At 39.6% G+C, this 20860-nt stretch overlaps 1 protein-coding gene across 2 annotated transcripts in view; it reads right to left on the bottom strand.

The window, feature by feature from the left end:
• THOC2 (THO complex subunit 2) overlaps positions 1–20860 on the bottom strand; it is a 119867-nt gene that overhangs the window by 45484 nt on the left and 53523 nt on the right. The window contains exons 11-14 of one of the 2 annotated variants that reach the window (XM_014569712.4): positions 17290–17462; positions 13528–13723; positions 8035–8079; positions 6037–6078 (exon numbers count right to left, since the gene is read on the bottom strand). In XM_014569712.4, coding sequence (XP_014425198.4) covers positions 6037–6078; positions 8035–8079; positions 13528–13723; positions 17290–17462 — 456 coding nt within the window. The remainder of the gene's footprint in view (positions 1–6036; positions 6079–8034; positions 8080–13527; positions 13724–17289; positions 17463–20860) is intronic. The other variant, XM_006115394.5, reaches the window with a different exon arrangement.

Below are 20860 nucleotides of genomic sequence, written 5' to 3' on the forward strand. Positions count from 1 at the left end.
GTACGTGAGCATTGCCAACTTTCATCAAATATTATGTAAATTTGTTAAGAAAAGGTTCAAAGTAAAAAGCTCATACTATTCTTTTAGAATAGTGATAGAAATGTAGCCGTGTTAGTCTGGTGTAGCTGAAACAAAAAACAGGACTATGTAGCACTTTAAAGACTAACAAGATGGTTTAATAGGTGATGAGCTTTCGTGGGCCAGACCCGCTTCCTCAGATCAAATAGTGGAAGAAAATTGTCACAACCATATATACCAAAGAATACAATTAAAAAAATGAACACATCAAATTTCAAAACAGAAGGGGGATGGGAGGGAGGTAAATGTCTATGAGCTAATGATATTAGAGGTGATAATTGGGGAAGCTATCTTTGTAATGGGTAAGATAATTAGAGTCTTTATTCAAACTTAAGTGTAAAGTGTCGAATTTAAGCATGAATGACAGTTCAGAGGATTCTCTTTCAAGCATAGTCTTAAAAGGCCTTTGAATCAGGATGCCGGTAATCAAGTCGTTGAGACAATGTCCTTGCTGGTTGAAATGGCAAGAAACTGTTTTTTCTTTGTGATCCTGTCTAATATCTGTTTTGTGGGCATTGATCCTTTGGCAAAGTGTCTGAGACGTTTGTGTGCTGTGGTCATTATGAATAAGGCTGACTATAACCAGGAGGCAACCAGACAACTCTCCAACAACACATTTTACAAACCTCTCTCCTCTGATCCCACCTCGGAATATCAAAAGAAACTACACTGTCTCCTTAAAAGCCTCCCTACAGCTACTAAGGAACAAATCCACACAGAAACACCTTCTGACCCCCGACCAGGATTGTTCTATCTGCCTCCCAAAATCCATAAACCTGGACACCCCGGACATCCCATCATCTCTGGTATCAGCATGCTCACTACTGGTTTATCCAGCTATGTAGATTCTCTTCTCAAACCCTACGCAACCAACACCCCCCAGCTATCTCCGAGATACTACTGACTTCCTAAGGAAACTACAAAACATTGATAACCTCCCCGATAACACCATCCTTGCCACCATGGATGTAGAAGCTCTATACACCAACATCCCACATGAAGACGGATTACAAGCAATTAGAAACACTATCCCAGAGGACACCACTGCCAATCTGATAGCAGACCTATGTAACTTTGTTCTCACCCACAATTATTTCCAGTTTGAGAACAACTTATACCTCCGGATCAGCGGCATAGCCATGGGGTACACGCATGGCCCCACAGTATGCTAATATCTTTATGGCTGACCTAGAACAACATTTCCTCAACTCCCGTCCCCTTTTACCCCTTCTCTACTTACGCTACATCGATGACATCTTTATAATCTGGACGCATGGCCAAGAAACACTGGCGACATTCCACAAAGATTTTAACAACCTACACCCCACCATCAATCTCAGCCTGGACCATTCTAACGGGGTTCACTCACCCCACAGCACCACCAGCCGTCGGACTTGGGAATTAGCTACAATGGTCCAGCTGTTTGTCGGCTCAGCACGGTAGTCTGGACGCTCGGCGGTTGACATCAAAGGCATCTGTCAACCTCCCAGGTATGCCTCATCCCAGGACAAATGCCTTTGATGTCGACCGCGGAGCGTCCAGACTACCACACTGAACCGACAAACAGCTGATCAGTTTAGCGCGGCAGCCATTTAAATTTAAAAAAAAGCAGCGATTATTTAACTCACCGCTTCATTTTCCTATGCCGGGTAGCCTAATCTACATGCCTCTGTCGTCAGAGGCATGTAGTCTAGACATACCCTTGGAGATGATGTGCCTGCCAGATTCCCAGAACAAGCTGGCAGACTACTTCAGAAAATACTTTCACAACCATGAGTGGTCCATCCGGCCAGAAGTAATTCACACCATTTTCCAGAGGTGGGGAATGCCCTAAATGGTGAAGAGATTGATGTGGGGAAACAGCATGTGCCCATGACATTGCTTCTTTCCAATCAAGATAACCTGCACGACAATGCATTGTTTCCATGGAAAATTCTTGCTGAAAATAGAGACCTCTTAAAGTTGCTGTGTGGAAGAAATGCTGTCCCACAGAAAATATTCATTTACTTTTTCTCAGCAAGAGCACTCTCGCAGACAGATTTCTCCTTCTCTGGTTTGATCAAGTGCTGTACACATTTCCACCATTTTCACTCATGCAAAAGATCCTATACAAAATCCATAAGGAAAAGACAACAGTCATAATGGTTGCACCAGCATGGACCTGCCAGCACTGGTACACCATACTCAAACTATCGCGGGACACCTCAATCACATTGCCATTGCTTCCAGACCTGAAAACTCGGGACCACAGTTGCTTTAATCATCCAGACCTACAGTGTCTTCACCACAGAGACTGGAAGCTCCAAGTTTAAACCCCATACAACTCTTGCTTGGCAGCAGGAAGCCCACCAGAATAGGGCCATATATATGGCCAAGTGGAAAAGATTTGCTATCTGGTGCTCCTGGGACCAAACTCCATTCTACTCATCCTGAAGTACCTGTCACATATTAAGCAGCAATTTCTGGCAGCTTCTTCCATCAAGGTGCATCTGGAGGCTCTCTCTGCATTCCACCCAGGAGTGACCAGGCACTCCACTTTCACCAACACCATGTTTGGCTGTTTTCTCAAAGGTATAAAGCGCTTGTACACATAGGTTCGGCAGCCAATCCTGGCATGGGTCCTCAATCCAGTCCTTTCCAAGCTGATGGGGGTCCCAAGTGAACCGCTGGTGACTTCTTCACTTCTGTATCTGTCATGGAAGGTTGTATTTCTAGTCACCATTACTTCAGCAAGGAGGGTCTCAGAAATTAAGGTCCTCGCCTCTGATCCTCCTTATGTGGTTTCCTTTAGGGATAAGGTGCATCTTGGATCTCATCCAATGTCCCTCCCAAAGATTAAGCCCTAATTTCAATTTAATTGGGACTTTTTCCTGAGTTTTTAACCTAAATCACCTTAGCAATCACGCACAAAGACTCTACTCATGGGACATTCGACGGGTTCTCACTTTTTATGTCCGAGTACATGAAGCCATTGCAAATATTGAACCAGCTCTTCATGGTAGTGGCAGGGGATTTCATTGTGTATTATCTCCTGTATCCATTCTTGATTCGAATTGGCTAGCTTTCTAGCCCTGGCACTCACGTGAAGGTGTAAGCTTCCTCAACAGTGATCGTAGCCCAGGTGTTAATTCAAGAGATCTGCAAAGTGGTGGTGTGGTCCTCGGTACACATTTTTGCCACTCTCTAGGTTCACTCATCACATTGGAAATGATAGTTTTCAACAAAGCAGCGCTCCATTCTGTGATTCCATAATCTGAGCCCGCCACAGGGGTAGGGTTTGGGAGTCATCTAACTGGAATTAATATGAGCAAGCACTCAGAGAAGAAAAATGGTTACTCACCTTCTCATAACTATTGTTCTTAGAGATGAGTTGCTCATATCAATACTAGAACTTCCTATCTCCCCCTTGTCAAAATAGCTGGTAGGCACCAGGTCAGTGGGGCCATGAAGGTGCCATTCCAGGAGGGGCACCATACCTGACCCGATAGGTGCTGCTAGGGGAAAACTTGCTGACTGTGTATGTAGCATGCACAAACCTAACTGGAATCGATATGAGCAACATATCAGTAAGAACAAAAGTTTTGAGAAGGTGATCGATCGTTTTTATTTTTAAGCATTTTCTCCATTTTATCAATTTAAATGTTCATTGCAAGAAATTATGGGAATTAAGTCAGAAGTCAGACAATTTAATGACAATAGATGAGATTCAAAAAAGGTAAAGCTTTATAACCATTAAAACCCAATGATCAACATCACATACCAGAACAAACAAAGTTAACATCCTTAAATTCTAATAAATTCTCAAGCAGAACTTTTCTTATTGTATCTGTAAACTGTGATCATCATCAATGGTATTATTTTTCTTTGGTTTATATATATCTACAATGAAATCAAAGCTAATGGACTTTTAATGAAAAACAATCTTTGCAAACCTAATTATGGTAATCTTAGGTGTTGCATGTAGCAACAGCAGTGCAGCAGTCTCATAAATGGCTATTTTTAATGTGACATTATATCTTTAAGCAAAGGAATAACTTAAATGCTACAGTAAACGTCCGATAATCCGGCACCTTTAGGACCCAGGGGGTGCCGGATTATCAGATATGCCGGACTATCGGAAGGGGGGGCTATGAGGGTTCTAGGCTGGTGTGGGAGGGATGCCACCCCAGACACCCCATAGCTCCCCCTTCCGATAGCCTGGCTCTGCCACAGGAATCCCCGATTCAGCGGCTGCTGGTCAGTTTCAGCAGCAGCTGAATCGGGAAGCCTGCGGCAGAGCAGCTGGGGTGCTCCCGGGTTGGTCCGGTAGCGCTGCCCCTTGGCATTGCAAGATCAACCTGGCACCACCTCAGTTGCTCTTGGGGACGCCTGGGGCAGAGCAGCTGAGGTGCTGCCGGGTGGGTCCCACAGTGCCAAGGGGCGGCACTACCGGACCAAGCTGGCAGCACCCCAGCTGCTCTGCCCCCAGGAGTCCCCAAGTCAGCTGCTGCTGAAACTGACCAGCGGCTGACTCCGGGAAGCCCAAGGCAGAGCTGCTCTGCCTCAGGCTTCCAGGAGTCAGCCGCTGGTCAGTTTCAGCGGCAGCTGAATCGGGGACAGCTGGGGTGCTGCCAGGTTGGTCCCGCAGCGCCGAGAGGCAGCGCTATGGGAACTACCGGCAGCACTCCAGCTGCTCTGCCCTCGGCTTCCCCGATTCAGCCACTGGTCAGTTTCAGCAGCGGCTGAATCGGGGAAGCCAGGGGCAGAGCAGCTCCTTTGGTCCAGCTGCCCGGAGCACTTCCGGGTTCCTGATGGTGCTGGACCATCAGGAGTGCCGGACCATCAAATGTCGGACCAATGGAGTTTTACTGTACAGTACAACTGTTAATATAAGCTCAGTGCCACAGGAAAATTTTAAACTACTATTATCAAACAGATGATACAAGAACCAGAAACCCAGGTATTATCCAACACCTTTAAGCAATACCGTGCAAACATTCTCCCTCTGATACATCAATAAATCAAAAAACTGTAGCATGTGAAATACAGGAGGAGTAGGATGCTATAGAAAATTGAGCTGCTTCAATATCAGACCTTTTACAAATGAATGCCTATGCTTGCTGATAAACTGGATATCACAGGAATATCACAGAGTCCAGTGGAAAATTAATTTCCTGGGATTAGCAAAGTATAATTTAATAACTCATTATCTATCTATAAAATATTTCTACAATTTCTGCTCTAGTTACTGTTTTCCTAGATCTTCCTACACTTTTCCCAGATAAAATCAGCAAGGCACAAAATACAGTCAAGACAGCACTACCTACAAAAATAGAGCAACCCAGCTACTGAAATGCAAAAGCAAGAAGAATATCTGGCAGGGAGAGTGCTAGCTGAAGAAAGAAAAGATTTTTTTGGGGGGAGGAGGGAGCTGATTGTTTATAAGCAGGTTGTAGCCAATGAGGAGACAAATCCATGGCTTGTTTGTGGTAAAGATGACCACATATTTATAGCTTAAAAAGTAAGACTGTTGTGACACAGGTGAGCCATGAAAATCCTGAGACTACTCCACGCCAATTTTCATCCTACAATAGGGTATAGAGAGAAAGGAAGAAGTTTGCCAAGAAATATGTCTAATTATAATTCATTTTTAGATATGAGATTTCTTCTCAGTACAAAAAGAGAAAAATCAAGGATATTCCTGAGAAGCTGAGATCCTTGAACAAGGAAGCAGACTATCTTCTAAGAAGAAAGAAGAGCGGGTTGCAAAGTATGTGAAGTTTTCACTTGCTTCTTTTTCTAAAGATGTTTTAAAAAATAAAAGGACCGCACAAGCACAAAAAAATGAGAAATATTTCATTTAAAAGAGCAGCACTTTTCTTACAGTTGCATGACATTACGAGTAAATGAAAAGAGGTTATCTTTAAAAGAAATAAAAAATTTCCAGGACCAAAACCTTAAAAAAAAAAAAAAACTCACCATTCTCTCTTTATCTTCTTGTTTGTTTCCATCAGACTGAAACTACAAAAAGGACATTCATATTAACTGGAGAATTATAAGATTATCAAGTTAGTCTATTACTGCCAAATAGGTATAATTTCAAAGTTACTTCAGAAAAATCTGTATCTAATGGACTGCCCCACAAATGGTTTAATACTCCCAAATTGTAGCATGAAAGTTTCATCTTAATATCTGTCTCTCTTTGCAGTATAGGATTAACATATTGTTGCCTATACAGAATAACAATTCAAATATTTGTTTTGAATAAAATATTTTTCACTCAACATTTGTAACGTCTGCATGAAGATTCAGCTACTCATTATTATGCACCTTAAAAAGTTTTTTGTAAGCAATTTTCAATTTAAAATTAAAAAAACGGAAATTGCAGTGGAAAATGTTGCAATCCATCAATACTTTCATTACTCAACCCAGAAATGAAAGCAGACATTTTAAATTATTCGTAAGCATTTTATGCAAACTCAATGATACAAGATACATTTTCATTTAATTTTACTTCAATTCAAGGGTGAAATATGAGCGCCACTGAAGTTAATAACAGAACTCTGACTTCAATGGGGCCAAAATTTCACTCTATAAAGCTTTTAAAAGAAGATTTAGTCCACATCAGAAATAGTCCCCAAAAATCAATACACGTATTAGGTTTTGCTAGGGAACTCACACAAAGCAAAATTTCACTAAGATATTCAGCTTTAGAGATTACACATTTCCAACTATGTGAAGAATTTAAAAGCTGTTTATAATTTTAGAAACAACATTAATGCTGAACCAACAAATGGCTGCTGTACTAGGAAAGTAAATAAGCATTAGTGATGTACAATCTTGAACTGCATATATATATAATAGAGAGGGGGAGACTGACTATGCATGAAGGTCTCCTAAGCAATGTTAATTAGAGCTGCATGCACACCAAAGAGAGGGGAGTCTAATTTGTTGGTATGTTGAGGGTTGGTTTTGTTTTTTAAAAAGTAGGCAGCCTTCTACCAAAGCTAGTATCATCCATCTTACTTTGGGGGAAGAAAAAGCAACAGAGTCCTACATATGTTTAGACACTATCATTTTCAAGTGAAAGACTATGTTAATTTGGAAAATGTGTGATGTGCACCAAGTTCTAGTAAGATCAAAAAACTAAATCTTAGCATGCTGTGTCCTACTGCTTCAAAAAATGTAATGTTTTTGGCATACTAGACTTGTTTTATAGAGTTCACAAAGTTTAATTTTTGACAAAATTATATTTTAAGTAGATACTACATGTGCAAATTTTATATTTCAGATTTTTCAAAACAAAAAATACAAAGCCACCACCGAAGAGCAAGTTGATTTATTTCTCAAAGAAATCCAGTCATATATGAAATAATGCTCATTTTAATGGAATAACTAAACTATGCATTATTTTTGTTCAAAGAGGTCAATTGAATAAAAGACCATTATCATTTTTTTTAAAAAAAGTCACTATTCTGTTAACTATATTTTAATGCCATGTTGGAAATATATCTGGCTTTCTCACTATATATTCTAGAACAGCAGAATTTCCAAGCCTGTTTATAAAAGTTAAGGCATCAACTCCTCTAAAGCCGCCCTTCTCTCCTGTTGGAATTCTGCTACTGTTGCATTTGGAGCCATAACACTGTTACAGAATTCCCCTTGGGAAATAACAGTATCTATTTCAGTTTTTAGTCCTAATTTTTAAATTGTTTCAGTCCCTCTTATCCTGTCCCACTCGGGTTGAATGTGTATTAACTTAAATAGTTAAGTTTGAGCACAAAAGCCAGGTTTGCAGTGTTATTAGAAGCCTGGGCTTATTAACTACTGTATGATTAGTCAGCTGACAATTTTAAATAAATCCACTGTGGTTATAAATATTTCAATCATGTGTATTAAATATGAATGGGAAAACTTAAACAGTTGACATAACATGCTGATTGCAATATGCATTAAAAATAACTTTCCCTATGTTACCTTAACCATTCTGTCCTCACTGTTCAGTTTCTTCGAAGTTCCAACCTAAAGCAAACAGCTATAATGTTGCTCATCCTCATCATAAGCATAACATTTACGTATTTTAAACTATCACTTTAAACTATCACTTTATGTATATTAAACTATTCATATTTCAAATACTGAATCTTCCACTAAAATGACAAAATAGAATATTATGAAGTGTCTAACACAGATAAAAATGGATCTTTGACATAATAAACAAATACGATAGTATATTCTTAAATTTTTAATTATTTTTCAACATTTCTTCCCAGAAACCAGAACAACCTCTTTAAATAACTAGACCAATCCAACAGAAAGCACCAGAGCCCAATATTCATAGCTGAATGCTCCCACATTTTAAAAACATGTCCTTAAATATAGGTATCAACAATTCTACTTTAAAAGTGAACTACAAGTGTCAATAATTGTGAATAGAAAAAAAAATAGATGAAAAGATACTAGACCACTACAGTAGAACAATCCTTAAACATGTCATATATAACTATATCCAATACAGCACATGTTAATATATAGCTGCAGAGGACTTGGATGAAAAAAATTCATTTCAGTAAAAGATCGCCTTTTTCCAAGGCATTTAATCAAATCATGACAATGAAGTTAAGCTAAACTTTTAAAAAATACGTACAATTGGACTTCTCTAAGTGAAGTACATTTTCATAATAAATTGTAATGGTCAAAACTCAACATGATAGCACAGAAGACAAATCTCTTATTACACTGAATTTACTGTACACGTTTATCATTATATCCAACTAGTAGTGAAACCACAAGACTATGTTTGCTTGGTAAAATAAATGAGCACTCTATTTTCTGTCTAAATTTCTTAAGTTAAATGACAACTAATGCCAGGCTTATGTACTATAGCATCTCTTCAGATTTATGCACATTTGGAATATAATGTCAGTGTAACTACCTTTTTATGAGGCTGGCATTACTGGGTTTTTTTATTCCTATTGCTGGTAGGTGGCCATATTACTCACAGGCTACGTCTATACTACGATCCTCTTCCGCAAAAGGAAATTTGTTAAGTAAGAACGGCTCTTGAGCAAAAGGGTTTTTTTGTGCAAAAAGGAGCCATCTACATAGCGCTTTTTTGCGCAAAAACCTCTTGCGCAAAAGGGATATAAGGAGGAAATGCAAATGAGAGCAAGACATATGCAAATGAGTGCTCCATTTGCACTTCCTCTTTCCCATTTGCCCATCCACCTCAAGAGATTTTGTAAACCATCTGTGTGGAAGGGATAAAAAAAAAGACTGCTAGAACCAACATAAAATAACTAGCCATAATGAGAAAAAGGGGAGGTGAAAGGCTAAGAACAGACCATAGCTATGTTTGATAGAGCCTTTTATACAGGATTGTATCTGAATGTAATTCTGAACTGGAACCGTACAAAACGGATTATTTAAACATCAGTAAACCCTCGGTGTGGACACACTCATCCAGAATAAAAGTTGCCTTAATACACTTGAATTTAATTCACTTAAGTGAATGAGAGTATACACACAGCATATTATTGAAGTTTAAGTAATCCATTTTAAATGTCAAGTATCAGAGGGGTAGCCGTGTTAGTCTGAATCTGCAAAAGCGGCGAGGAGTCCTATGGCACCTTATAGACTAACTGAAGTGTAGGAGCATAAGCTTTCGTGGGCAAAGACCCACTTTGTCAGATGCATGGCGAAGTGGGTCTTTGCCCATGAAAGCTTATGCTCCTACACTTCAGTTAGTCTATAAGGTGCCACAGGATTCCTCGCCATTTTAAATGTGTACCTTTAGTTAATTCAGATTCATTACTGAGTACCCTGTACAGCCCTCAGAGTCATCTGGGTTTCTTACTTCTGGGTAAGCTAAAGGTTGTAAAGTGAAATAAAAATGCCATTAAGCTTAGAGCTTTAAAAATTCTCTCAATATTCTAAGTTGTTATTAAGTAAAATAGACGTGATGGTCATGAAATATGATTTTTTGCTTTAGTGACTCATTAATAGGGTCCCAACAATTTCATGGCTGTGAAAAGCCCATTATGGGCCGTGAAGTAAGCCCTTTCTCATGAAATCTGATGTCTCTTTTTCCTAGGAGTGCCCTATCTAAGACAGCTTCCTAGCTCGGAATGCAAAAGACGGGACAAGAAGTGAGTGTGGGGGCAGGAGATGCAATGCTTTCTGCAGCTGTGCAGAGAAAAAACAAGTACTCTCTCCCCCAAGTCAGCTAGGACTAGCGGCTAAGAGCCCCTAGCTGAGGTGCTCCCAGCAGCACAGGGGAGATAAAACCCAGCTCTACCTCGTGGAACCTACTGCAGCTGGCTGCAGGAAGCTCTGGGGTTGCTACGTTCAGAGTCCAGATCTGAAGAAGCGCAGAAGTAAAGGTGACAATCACATGACCCACCTACAACAGGTTTGTGACAAATCCCATCTCCTTTTGGTTCAGGACCCCACAATTACAACACCATGAAATTTCAGGTTTAAACTGCTGAAAATGTGAAATTTATCAATTTTCAAATCCTATTGCTGTGAAACTGGTCATAATGGACTGTGAATTTGGTAACACCCTACTAATTAAGAACATAAAAAGCCACACTAATGCAATGGTTAAAAAAGAAAAAAAAGAAGAAAACAGATTAAGACTAATACTTGTCCTCTGCTCAGGCAGATCTCACTTTTCCAAAATCAGAATAAATTTTTATGGCAACTTAACATAAATTTTGAATTTTACAGCTATTAGCCTGCCCCACTGCCATAACATTATTGTAGGACATATGTATGCTTGCTAAATGTAGTTCTGTTCTGAAAATGATGCGGAAAAAACAGTACAATCTGTCAACTATCCACATGTATTTTATTATAATTTCTGCACAACAAACCTCTGATATGTAGAAAAGTGCATTGACTGGGAATTCAGGACTAGGGTATTCTTACATGCTCATAAATGATCACACCTATGCAGGAAAGTGTAAATTACTCAACTAAGTATTTTGCAAGCCAGAAGGGCCCTGTCACACAATCTGTCTGCGTCTAGACTGGCATGATTTTGCGCAAATAATTTTAACGGAAAAGTTTTTCTGTTAAAAGTATTTGCTCAAAAGAGTGTCTATATTAGAAAGTGCTTTTGCGCAAAAGCATCAGTGCCCGGTATAGATGCGCTTTTGCGCAAGAAAGCTCCGATGGCCATTTTAGCCATCAGGCTTTCTTGCGCAAGAAATTAAGGTGCCTGTCTACACTGGCCCTCTTACGCAAGTATTCTTACGCAAGAGGGCTTATCCCTGTGCGGGAGTGTCAAAGTATTTGCACAAGAAGCACTGATTTCTTACATTAGAACGTCAGTGCTCTTGCGCAAATTCTCGCGGCCAGTGTAGACAGGCGGCAAGTTTTTGCGCAAAATCTTGCCAGTCTAGATGCACCCTCTGTGACTAAATGAAATACCAAGACCATAAACACTTTCCGATTCAGATCCCACTACTAAAGAAAGCAGGAGAGAGATGTGCTAGTCTCTGGACTTTCTCCAGGCTTTGAGAAAGATGTAAAAGAATAGTTCCATCCACCTAAGTGGAGGAACGAGAATTGAAGGAGAAGTTACAAATTACAATGATACTGTTCAACTACTACTGGAAATGGAAGAATCTGGATTGTTCATCTTGCTGCAGTTTGAGTCAACCAGCTTTTGGTGATATTTTACTCATGCTACTTGGCCAATAAGGGTATGTCTACACTACAAGGTAAACTCAGGATTAGTATAACATGTATTAACAGATCCTGGGTTTGTTAACCAAAGCACGACCATCTACATTTGTCTGTAACCTGCAGTTAAGAACTGTTGAACCCTGTGTCCCAATCTGGAGCTTCAATGCAGGCCCAAGATCAACCATATTTATTCCAAAATGTGGCTCTGGCCCTTTTTTAGAGGTGCTATGTTGGAAAACCTGACTATCCAACCATCCAGACTGTCCAAAAGGATAAAAAGCCAGCCTGCAGGACTGTGGGATGCTTTTGGTGGCTTTCCGGAGTAGAAGTCCAGCAAGAATGTGTCTACACTGCTAAGCAATGGAGTTTGAACTCCACCTGATCTGGCTTGACTGGCTTAGAGCGATTTGTGTGTAGAGGGTCAGGCTTTAGCTTGAGTTTGAACCTTGGGCTTACAATGCAGTGTAGACATATTTTAAGAGAGTGCAGCAAGCTTTGAAAAAGCCAGGGGAAGAGAGGAAAGTGTGGGGAAACAACTAATTATAGAATGCAAATATGCAAGTTACACCAAGTTTTAATATTCATTTTTATTTTTAAGCTTCAAATGTTTTTATAGTTTTGCACTGGTGACCTGAAAGATGAGGCATGTTAGCAAAGTGGACAAACCTGTACTGTATCAAACAGAATATTCCTGGAACAGAATCAGAAAACAATCCTGTGGTCCTGACTGGATCTCTAGACTACACTCCAGTAGAGTTCATAATACAAAAAAACTCCCCTTCGCACTTTTTAAATAAAAAGATCACAATAGAGCCTTGATGCTGACTTTGTGAAAAAGTAAGGGTCATGGCCAAACAGAACCCAAAAGAGTCCACTTAAAAAATAAAATTACTTTGGGATTTAAAAGGTTTCATAGCCCTCTGAACTAAACTTATCCTTATTAACCATATGAAAGATAGCTTCTGTATCATCATGGTAGCAGTGCAGACAGAAGATAGCTCCTTAACATATTCAAGCACTGGGATCAATTTGATTTGGTATCCACTATTTCTTTCACTAAAAGGGAGGGGGAAAAAAATCACACCCCCCCCCCTACTCACCATGATACCTAAGAGATGAGGAGAAACAAACTTTTTAAAACTGGTCCAATATTTTTTTTTTTAATTTATCATGACCTTCAGAATCAACCTCAACTTTTTCCAGTGCAAAAACTTTAATACATTTTTATACTGCTTTTTCATAAAAAGTTATATATATAAATAAAATTTCCTGCCGGACAACAAAGTATTCCTGCTGGGTGACAGAATATCATCACGTCATCAGCATCAACTGACTCTTTCAGCAAAGCAAAAGTGGTCAGAAGAGAGGGGAGGGGAGGTATGTGAGTGTAATGAGCAGAGGGCACAGCCCTCCAGTAACTTCATAAAAAAGCTATACTAAAGATCAATGGGTGGCGGCAGCAATTTAAGAGAAAAGTGAAGGGCTGCAGTGAGAACCTAGCCATTAGCTTACTGGTTATAACCTTAACTGGTTAAATTTATAACAAACTTCTGAGGCTTACTCTTAAAATAAGTGATCTTTTTTAACTATTATAAACAGAGAGAAAATGCTTATTTGGAACATCTGGAAACTGTCCTTTTAAAAAGCTATTGGACATTTTCTGTTTCTGCATGTGAACACATAACAAGTATCTAATAAAATATCTTTTTACTGTCATCATACAGGAATAGTATGTTTCCATCAAGAAGTTTAGACAAGTAGCTCTATCTTACCAACCTCTTTCATAAATGCTTTTCCTAAGCGAACCACTTTTGCAAATAAAATGGGATCATGGGAGAGATGAGGACCAAGATAACACAGCATGTTGAACACTTCCTTCCTCAAATCTTCAAAACTTTCTGCTTGTTTTGGTGCTCTCTTATTTTGCAAATTGGAAATTGGTGATCCTTTAGCTCCTTTAGGTACTCCAACTCTGTGAAAACAGAATTATGAAGTTTCACATTCTTCACTTTTACAATCAGGAAAACCAATTTATTAGTGAAGTGATTTTAGTTACTATGCTGCTATATTATTTTCTGAGTTTTTTTCAATACAACAATAACATTTTGAACCTATTGAAGTCAGTGGGAGCTATTAACTTCAATGAGATCAGGATTTCATCCCCAAACCCTCTTATTATCAAAGAGACTCTGTTGTTCCATAATTAAATAAAAAACTACAAAATCATTACATGTAGGTATAAAATAGGATTTTCTAAAATATTTTAAACACAGTAAAAACTCATACTACATTAAATAATTACAGTTTTTAAAGTAAATACAAGTACATTAAGTGACATTCTTTTTTAATTAAACTTGTCCTTTGAACTGTCTAATATTTAAGATTAGCTTTAATAATCAGAAAAGGACTGGGCAACTCTATTGACCTGAGCAATATCAAAGATGGACATTTATTGTTTGCATAACTTTCAAACGAGTTTAGAATAAAAATAAAAACAGAAATGCAGTGAAGTCAATACAATACAAAACAAAAATTACTGTAAAAACTCAGCATATTAACATAAAATCAGAAAGGTACCCAAGTACTATGTTTACTATGAGTGGCAGAGTGAGATGTGTCTGGATCAAATTGCGAACTCCATTTTGGATTAGGAAATCTATTCTATGTTATGTGCTGAACTCAAGTCTAATGCTGCTGTATGATGTATTCCAGCGAGCAACCTACCCAGGATTGTCATTGTTAAATGACAATTTCTAAGAAGCCATAAAGATACCAATCTAAGGCCACTTATGGTCTCTCAACTACCAAGCCATGTCCATGATAAAAGGTATCAACCCAGGAGCACAGAAAGGGATAGGATCAAGCATGCCAGTGGAACCAGTAGAAGTCATATAAAAAGTCTGAACCCAGGAATGCACCCTGTAAAGCAAGAGCTAGGAAAAATTATTATACTCAATGAAGAGCCAGCTGGCTTAGAGGCTCATTTTGACCAGCAGTTAGATCAACGTACAATAAACTGATGATTGTCCATTTTTCAGTTATTAGCCATCATGAATCAATTCTGCCTTAAATATACATGTACAACCCATAAAAACTTGACTGAGAGTTGTGTAACCTGAGGACAGAATTAAACAGAGTGTGACAAGATGCTGGCTGGGAAAATCCTGAGCCAGACTTCCATTAGACTTCCATTATCCCAGCTCCATTGAAAAAGGTTAATTGGAGCTGGCTGAGGCAACCCAAGCCCTAATTGGCAATGGGAAGTAGCTAGTGGTCTCATTAACCAGGGGGCTATAAGAGGCTGGCAGGAAAGAAATAGGTTTCCCCTTTTCCTCTCCCCATCCAGAGCTCAATTACTGGGTATTTAATAGGGCAGGCAAATTCCACCCTACATTAATTAGATATATTAAAATGTGTGCAACTGAGTACCAGTATAACCGCTGAAAACTTCAGCCATTACATGTGAAGCAGCAGTCAGCTCTCTGGGAGCCAATGCATGCCAGGAGCCAGCTTTTAAGACAGCTCCCTGCATGTGTTAGCTCCCACCTCTGATATTAGAGCAAGGGTTCTCAAACTGCAGTCCACTAACCACTTGGGCCACCTCCCAGGTGGTCCACAGCTCAAGCTCAGCTCCCTCTCTCTTCGCCCCCACAGAAGAGAGCTAGTACAGGCAGTCCGCGGGTTACGTACAAGATAGGGACTGTAGGTTTGTTCTTAAGTTGAATTTGTATGTAAGTCGGAACTGGTACATATTGTAGGGGAAACTCTAGCCAAACATTTCTCCAGAGCTCAGTTTTATTCTCCCACACCTCACTTCCCTCAGTCCTTTATTCTCAAGCTGAGGTGTCTGCTGAGAAAAGCTGCTCCGCATCTCCCTGATCTGCTGGGGATGGGGGCGCTAGCTTTGCATCTCCCTGGTCTACTGGGGGGAAGCAGCTAGTGCGGGGTTGCCTCACCCCATTTGTAAGTAGGGATCCGATGTAAGTCGGATCAATGTAACCCGGGGACTGCCTGTACTGGAACTCCAGCCTCACCACATGGTTGGAACACCAGCATCGGCTTCGGGGGGGAGGGGGAAGGCGAGTATCCCTGAGCCTCACTGAGCAATGCAGCTCATGGGGAAGAAACACTCCTGCTCTCCCTTCCCCAGCTGAGGGAAGAGCAGCACACGGACACGCTGCCTGACGGTTTCCCCGCTGCTCCCAATGGCCAGAATCTAGCCAATAGGAGCAGTGGGAGGTGGTGCCTGCGACTGGCGCAGGGCACAAAGGCAAGTGACTCCCCTCATGCCTAGCCCCCTGCACTCCTAGCCCCCTCATACTCTCCCCTCCCCCCGCTGCAAAGATCGCACACTCCCAGCCTGCTCCTCCACCCCCCTTTGCACCTGCAGCTCCCTCCTGGCCAGACACCTACTCTCAGCCTGCTCCTGTACCACCTGCCCCTGCCCCAACCAGAAACCCTACTTCCAGCCAGCTCCTGCATCCTCCCCACTGGACAGACACCCTAGTCCCAGCCTGGCTCCTGAACCCTACCTTCCATCAGACCTTGCCCCTTCATCTCCTCCTCTACCCCACATCCTACCCAGATCCTGCACCTCGACCCTCTCACTGGCAAGCCTGTTCTGCACACTGAACCCCTCATTTCTAACCCAACCCCAGAGCCTAGGGAGGTCCACAAAATCCACTAATCCTAGAACTCCAGAAAAGTTAATGTGGCCTATCGGAAGCCCTAAACCTCAGTCCTCCTTGTGCCTCCGCATCCCCGCAATGGGGCTGGAGTGCCAGAGGAATGAACTGTCTCAGTTAGGAGCCACATCAATGAGGATTGGGGATTTTTGGAGAGTTTTGATTTTGCTTTGGGTTTTTTTGTGGATCAGTGACCCCGATCCAAAAAAGGTTACCTACACATGCCATAAAGAAAGAAAACATGGCAACTTTTTGTGTTGGACATAAATTCATATTTTACTTTATTTAATATGAAGTTTGATAAACTAATATGAGGAAGATAAAGTGCTTAGTCTGTTTAATAATTTAAATTAATATTTCCTTTATTACTGGTTAAATTAAAACATTCTCCCTAGCTGCAGCACTAGCAAAATAGCTCAGACATAATTATATAATTAACAGTGAACTCCCATTAGCAACTGGCAGTCCACAGAAAGGTTCACATTAAGCCAGGTGGGCCATGGGCCAAAAAGTCTGAGAACCACTGCATTAGAAGCAGCAGCAGCGCAGGGTGGCAAGCGGCTCCCGAGGAGCTTTGTGTATCATTTGGGTAACCGATAAGCTCATGGTTATAGGCTACCTGTTTAAACAGCTGCACTCTTACATCCCTAATATTAACTACTTTGCCTTTGTCCTTATTAAATTAAGCTTTTTTCTCCTATCTAGTTCATAATGAGTTTTAATCTCATCCTAACAAAGACACACAACACATACATCTAAGCCTCACAGAATCTGTAAACATGATTAATACATTTTCTACATATCCTGTACAAATTCTCAACATTCAATAATGCAAGACAGATGTTCATCTTACCTGCGGTACAAAGGCTCAATGGTAACATGTACAAGATGGCAAAGGGCAATGGCAATAGGCTTGTGTGAAGTGGCATAAAATGGAGGCATCTGATCCATAATACTCTGTGAATGCTGCCAATCACCAACTTTTAACAAAGCTTCCAACAAACCAAGTTTCTGGTTGTCCGGTGGCTGAAAAAGATAGCAGACAAGAAACCGGAGTGAAAAAATTTAGTGCATTCCTAAAACCTCCTAATATTTCCTCTTACACAGAAAAGTGTTAAAATATACAAGATGCTGTAATTCATTTTCTATGCACCATAATTATTTCAAATGTGTTTTACCCTCTGGTAAATACTCCTATTGCACATTTTTAAAAAAATCAGTTAAAATGTTCGCAAGATATGATCACACCGTTCAGCAATTCAATAATTACATGTTAATTCTAAGGTATTGTTCCTTGCAGTAGTGAATATTGTTTTTAAAAATGAGACTGAATTTCTTGTTTAATAGGAAAATGTATATTAAATAAAATTACGGTGCACAAAGTGCTGTTAGAAAACTGAAAAGTCTGAACTTAACAGTGTATTTAGTCGTGACCAGCTGAAAGTCTCAGGGTGAAGATAGAAAAGGAAAGAGAAACAGGCTACTGGTCATGGTACTGCTATAGACCACCAAATATGGTGGTGGAAGGAGATGAAATATTTCTAGAACAACCTACAGGACTTTAACTGCCCAGAAATCTGTTGGAAAAGTAATACAATAGAACCTCAGAGTTAGGAACACCTCAGGAAGACAGGTGGTTCGTAACTTTGAATTCTTCTTAACAAAATGTTATGGTTGTACTTTCAAAACTTCACAACTCAACTTTGATTTAATACAGCTTTGAAACATTTCAGAAGAAAAATTCAGCTTTCCTAATTTTTTTTTAGTATTTTATGTTTAACCTAGTATTGTAGTTTTGGTTTTTTTGGCTCTGCTACTGCATGACTGAATACTCCTGATTCCAAATGAGGTGAGTAGTTGACATATCAGTTAATAACTCAGAGGTTATAGCATATGGCAAAATACAAAATGTCTAGTAAGTTAGGAATGAGTTAGGAGCATTTCTTGGTGTAGACACTGGAGGAAGTTTACTAGGAGAACAGCCATTTTAAATTTGATAAGGCAGGAATTGATTACAAATTAGAATGTTAAAAGCAATTTGGGCGATGGAGATCATGAAATGATAGGTTTCATGATTCTAAGGAAGAGAGAGCATAAGGACTATGGTATTCATAAAAGCAGACAAACAAAATCAGAAATGTGGTAGGTAAAATCCAGTGGGAAGAAAATCCATGGAATAAAGAATTTTAGGAGATGTATTAGTTTCTCAGGGAAACTATCCACAAACAGCAATGTGAAGAAAAGAGTGAGTGATAATATGGCTCCATCTGCAGCTTTTTAATAACCTGACATTCAAGTTTTGAAAATATTTTTTCTTATGTATCCAGCATACTTAAGGTATTTTATATAACTAAAACAATTTTTGAATTAAGAGGTTTTGCACATTTTTGATTGAATTCCAATTTCCATCCAAATATTGTTACTACTAAACCCAAGTGAAAAAATACCTTCTAGTAAACTCACCATTTTCTTACATAATCAGAAAATTAAGAATATGAATCAATGTAGGTGAAGCTATATGACTGTTCTAAATAAACGTGGATAGATATAATGTACCCTCCTGGTTAGCAAAAAGTACCAAACAAATGTTGCGTAAAGGTAGTAAAACAGTGGTAAAGAAAACCTTGCACAGAAAAAGATCAGACTCTAAAAAATTAAATGGGTATCAAGAGACTCCAAAATGGTGCCGTAATTCTACATTGAGGGCTCGAGGCACTCTTAAAGGACAGGAAGGGTGCTTTTATTTGTCTCATGTACAGCAAAAAGCAGAGTCACCATTTAATAATAAGTAAAAATACTTTAACTTAACACCTATTCCAAACATGACTCTCAAAAAAGGAATCCCTTTTTCTAGTAAATTATCTTTCTACGTATTCTGTTTTCACACAAGTTAAAAGCATAAAATTGCATCTCAACCTCACATTGTCTTTTTTGGTTTTATCATTCACCATCAAACCCGTAGCTTTTTTCAGAATTATCAGTCATGTCAATTTTTTGTCACTTGTGCCTCTTCAGTGGTCATGTACTAAGTGTACTCCCAAAACAGTACTGTGTTAACTACTTGTCTTGCTGCTTCAGTCTTCAGATCAGTGTTATTTTGTCACAACTCTGTGCAATACATATTTTCACTACTGGACACAGAAGAGTGAAGTCTGGTCTATACCAAAAACATACATCAGCATAACTATATCTCTCATGCAAAAACCCCACACCCTCAAGAGACAAAGCTATGCCAACCTAATCCCCCATGTAGACAGCACTAGATCAATGAAAGAACTCTTTAATTGACCTACAACCTTTTGGGGAGCTATATTAACTACAGTGATGAGACAAATTCATTCATTCCCATAGTGCATGTTTACACTGAAGTGCTAAAGCAGTACAATGAAACTGTGCTGCTAAAGTATTTTAAGTGCAGTTACACCCTAAGATTCGGTGAATGTAACTGTTCTCATAGGTACAAATCTAGTCTTTCCTGTGACCTCTCATACTTTCACTACCTCTGTTCTGAAACTATTCAGTATACTGAAATCATCTCCACAGGGAAAAGAGTACACTGCCTTTTGTGAACATTAAAACATTGATTTTTCACAACAGTCTGTTTTCAGGCAATATTAATTTCGACCGCTGAAGATAACAGCTAAAGATTGATGTAATGAGCATCTCCATCCTGCTCCATCATCCATCTTTATTTCACAGCAGATAAACTGTGTCTTCTACAATGTTCTCGCCCAAATCTTCCATACATTAAAAAAGCATCAAAAATCATGGATTAGAACAGGTTTATTTTCATATTAACTACAAAACAATTAGGTTAAGATTTTCAGAGACAGCTTTACAATTCCTCTGAATACTGAGGTTGCCTGTGCAGCTACAGTTCAACCCCCCAGGTGAAAAACTGCACAGTCACAGTCACATGTTATTTTCCCCATAGGATCCCTGCCTTATTCAGTACCAAGGGTGGAACTGTTCTGCGGGCAAATCAGGGTTGCGTACTAAAGCAGACTTATTGGATCCTCACTTCATTTGTTGTAGAAGTTGGAATGTAAATAGTGAATTAGGCAGGGACTTGCAGGAAAACAAAAAATAGTCAGCCTCATCATTAAGGCACTTGAATGCCACCCTCGAGGTCTGGATTTTATCACTACCTCCACCATGATTGGCTAGTCACTTAAACCAAACGTTCCATAGGTGGTCACTAATTGCATTCTCATTTTCTGCGTCCCCAGCTTGACACCCCAGGGTCACATTTGCAGAAGTGCTGAGAATTCTAGTGCATCTGAAGTCATTTGGAGCTATGCTTGAATATATAATGAGCTATAAAATCCTAAGTATTCTGACAAATCAGAACCTGGGTAAATCAAACTGGGCATGCAAAATTAGTGGACATTTTTCACCTTAATCTCTCTGCCCTCAGTTCACCA

The sequence above is a fragment of the Pelodiscus sinensis genome, chromosome 13 (genome assembly GCF_052426305.1).
Source record: "Pelodiscus sinensis isolate ZL-2025 chromosome 13, ASM5242630v1, whole genome shotgun sequence".
NCBI lineage: Eukaryota > Metazoa > Chordata > Testudines > Trionychidae > Pelodiscus > Pelodiscus sinensis.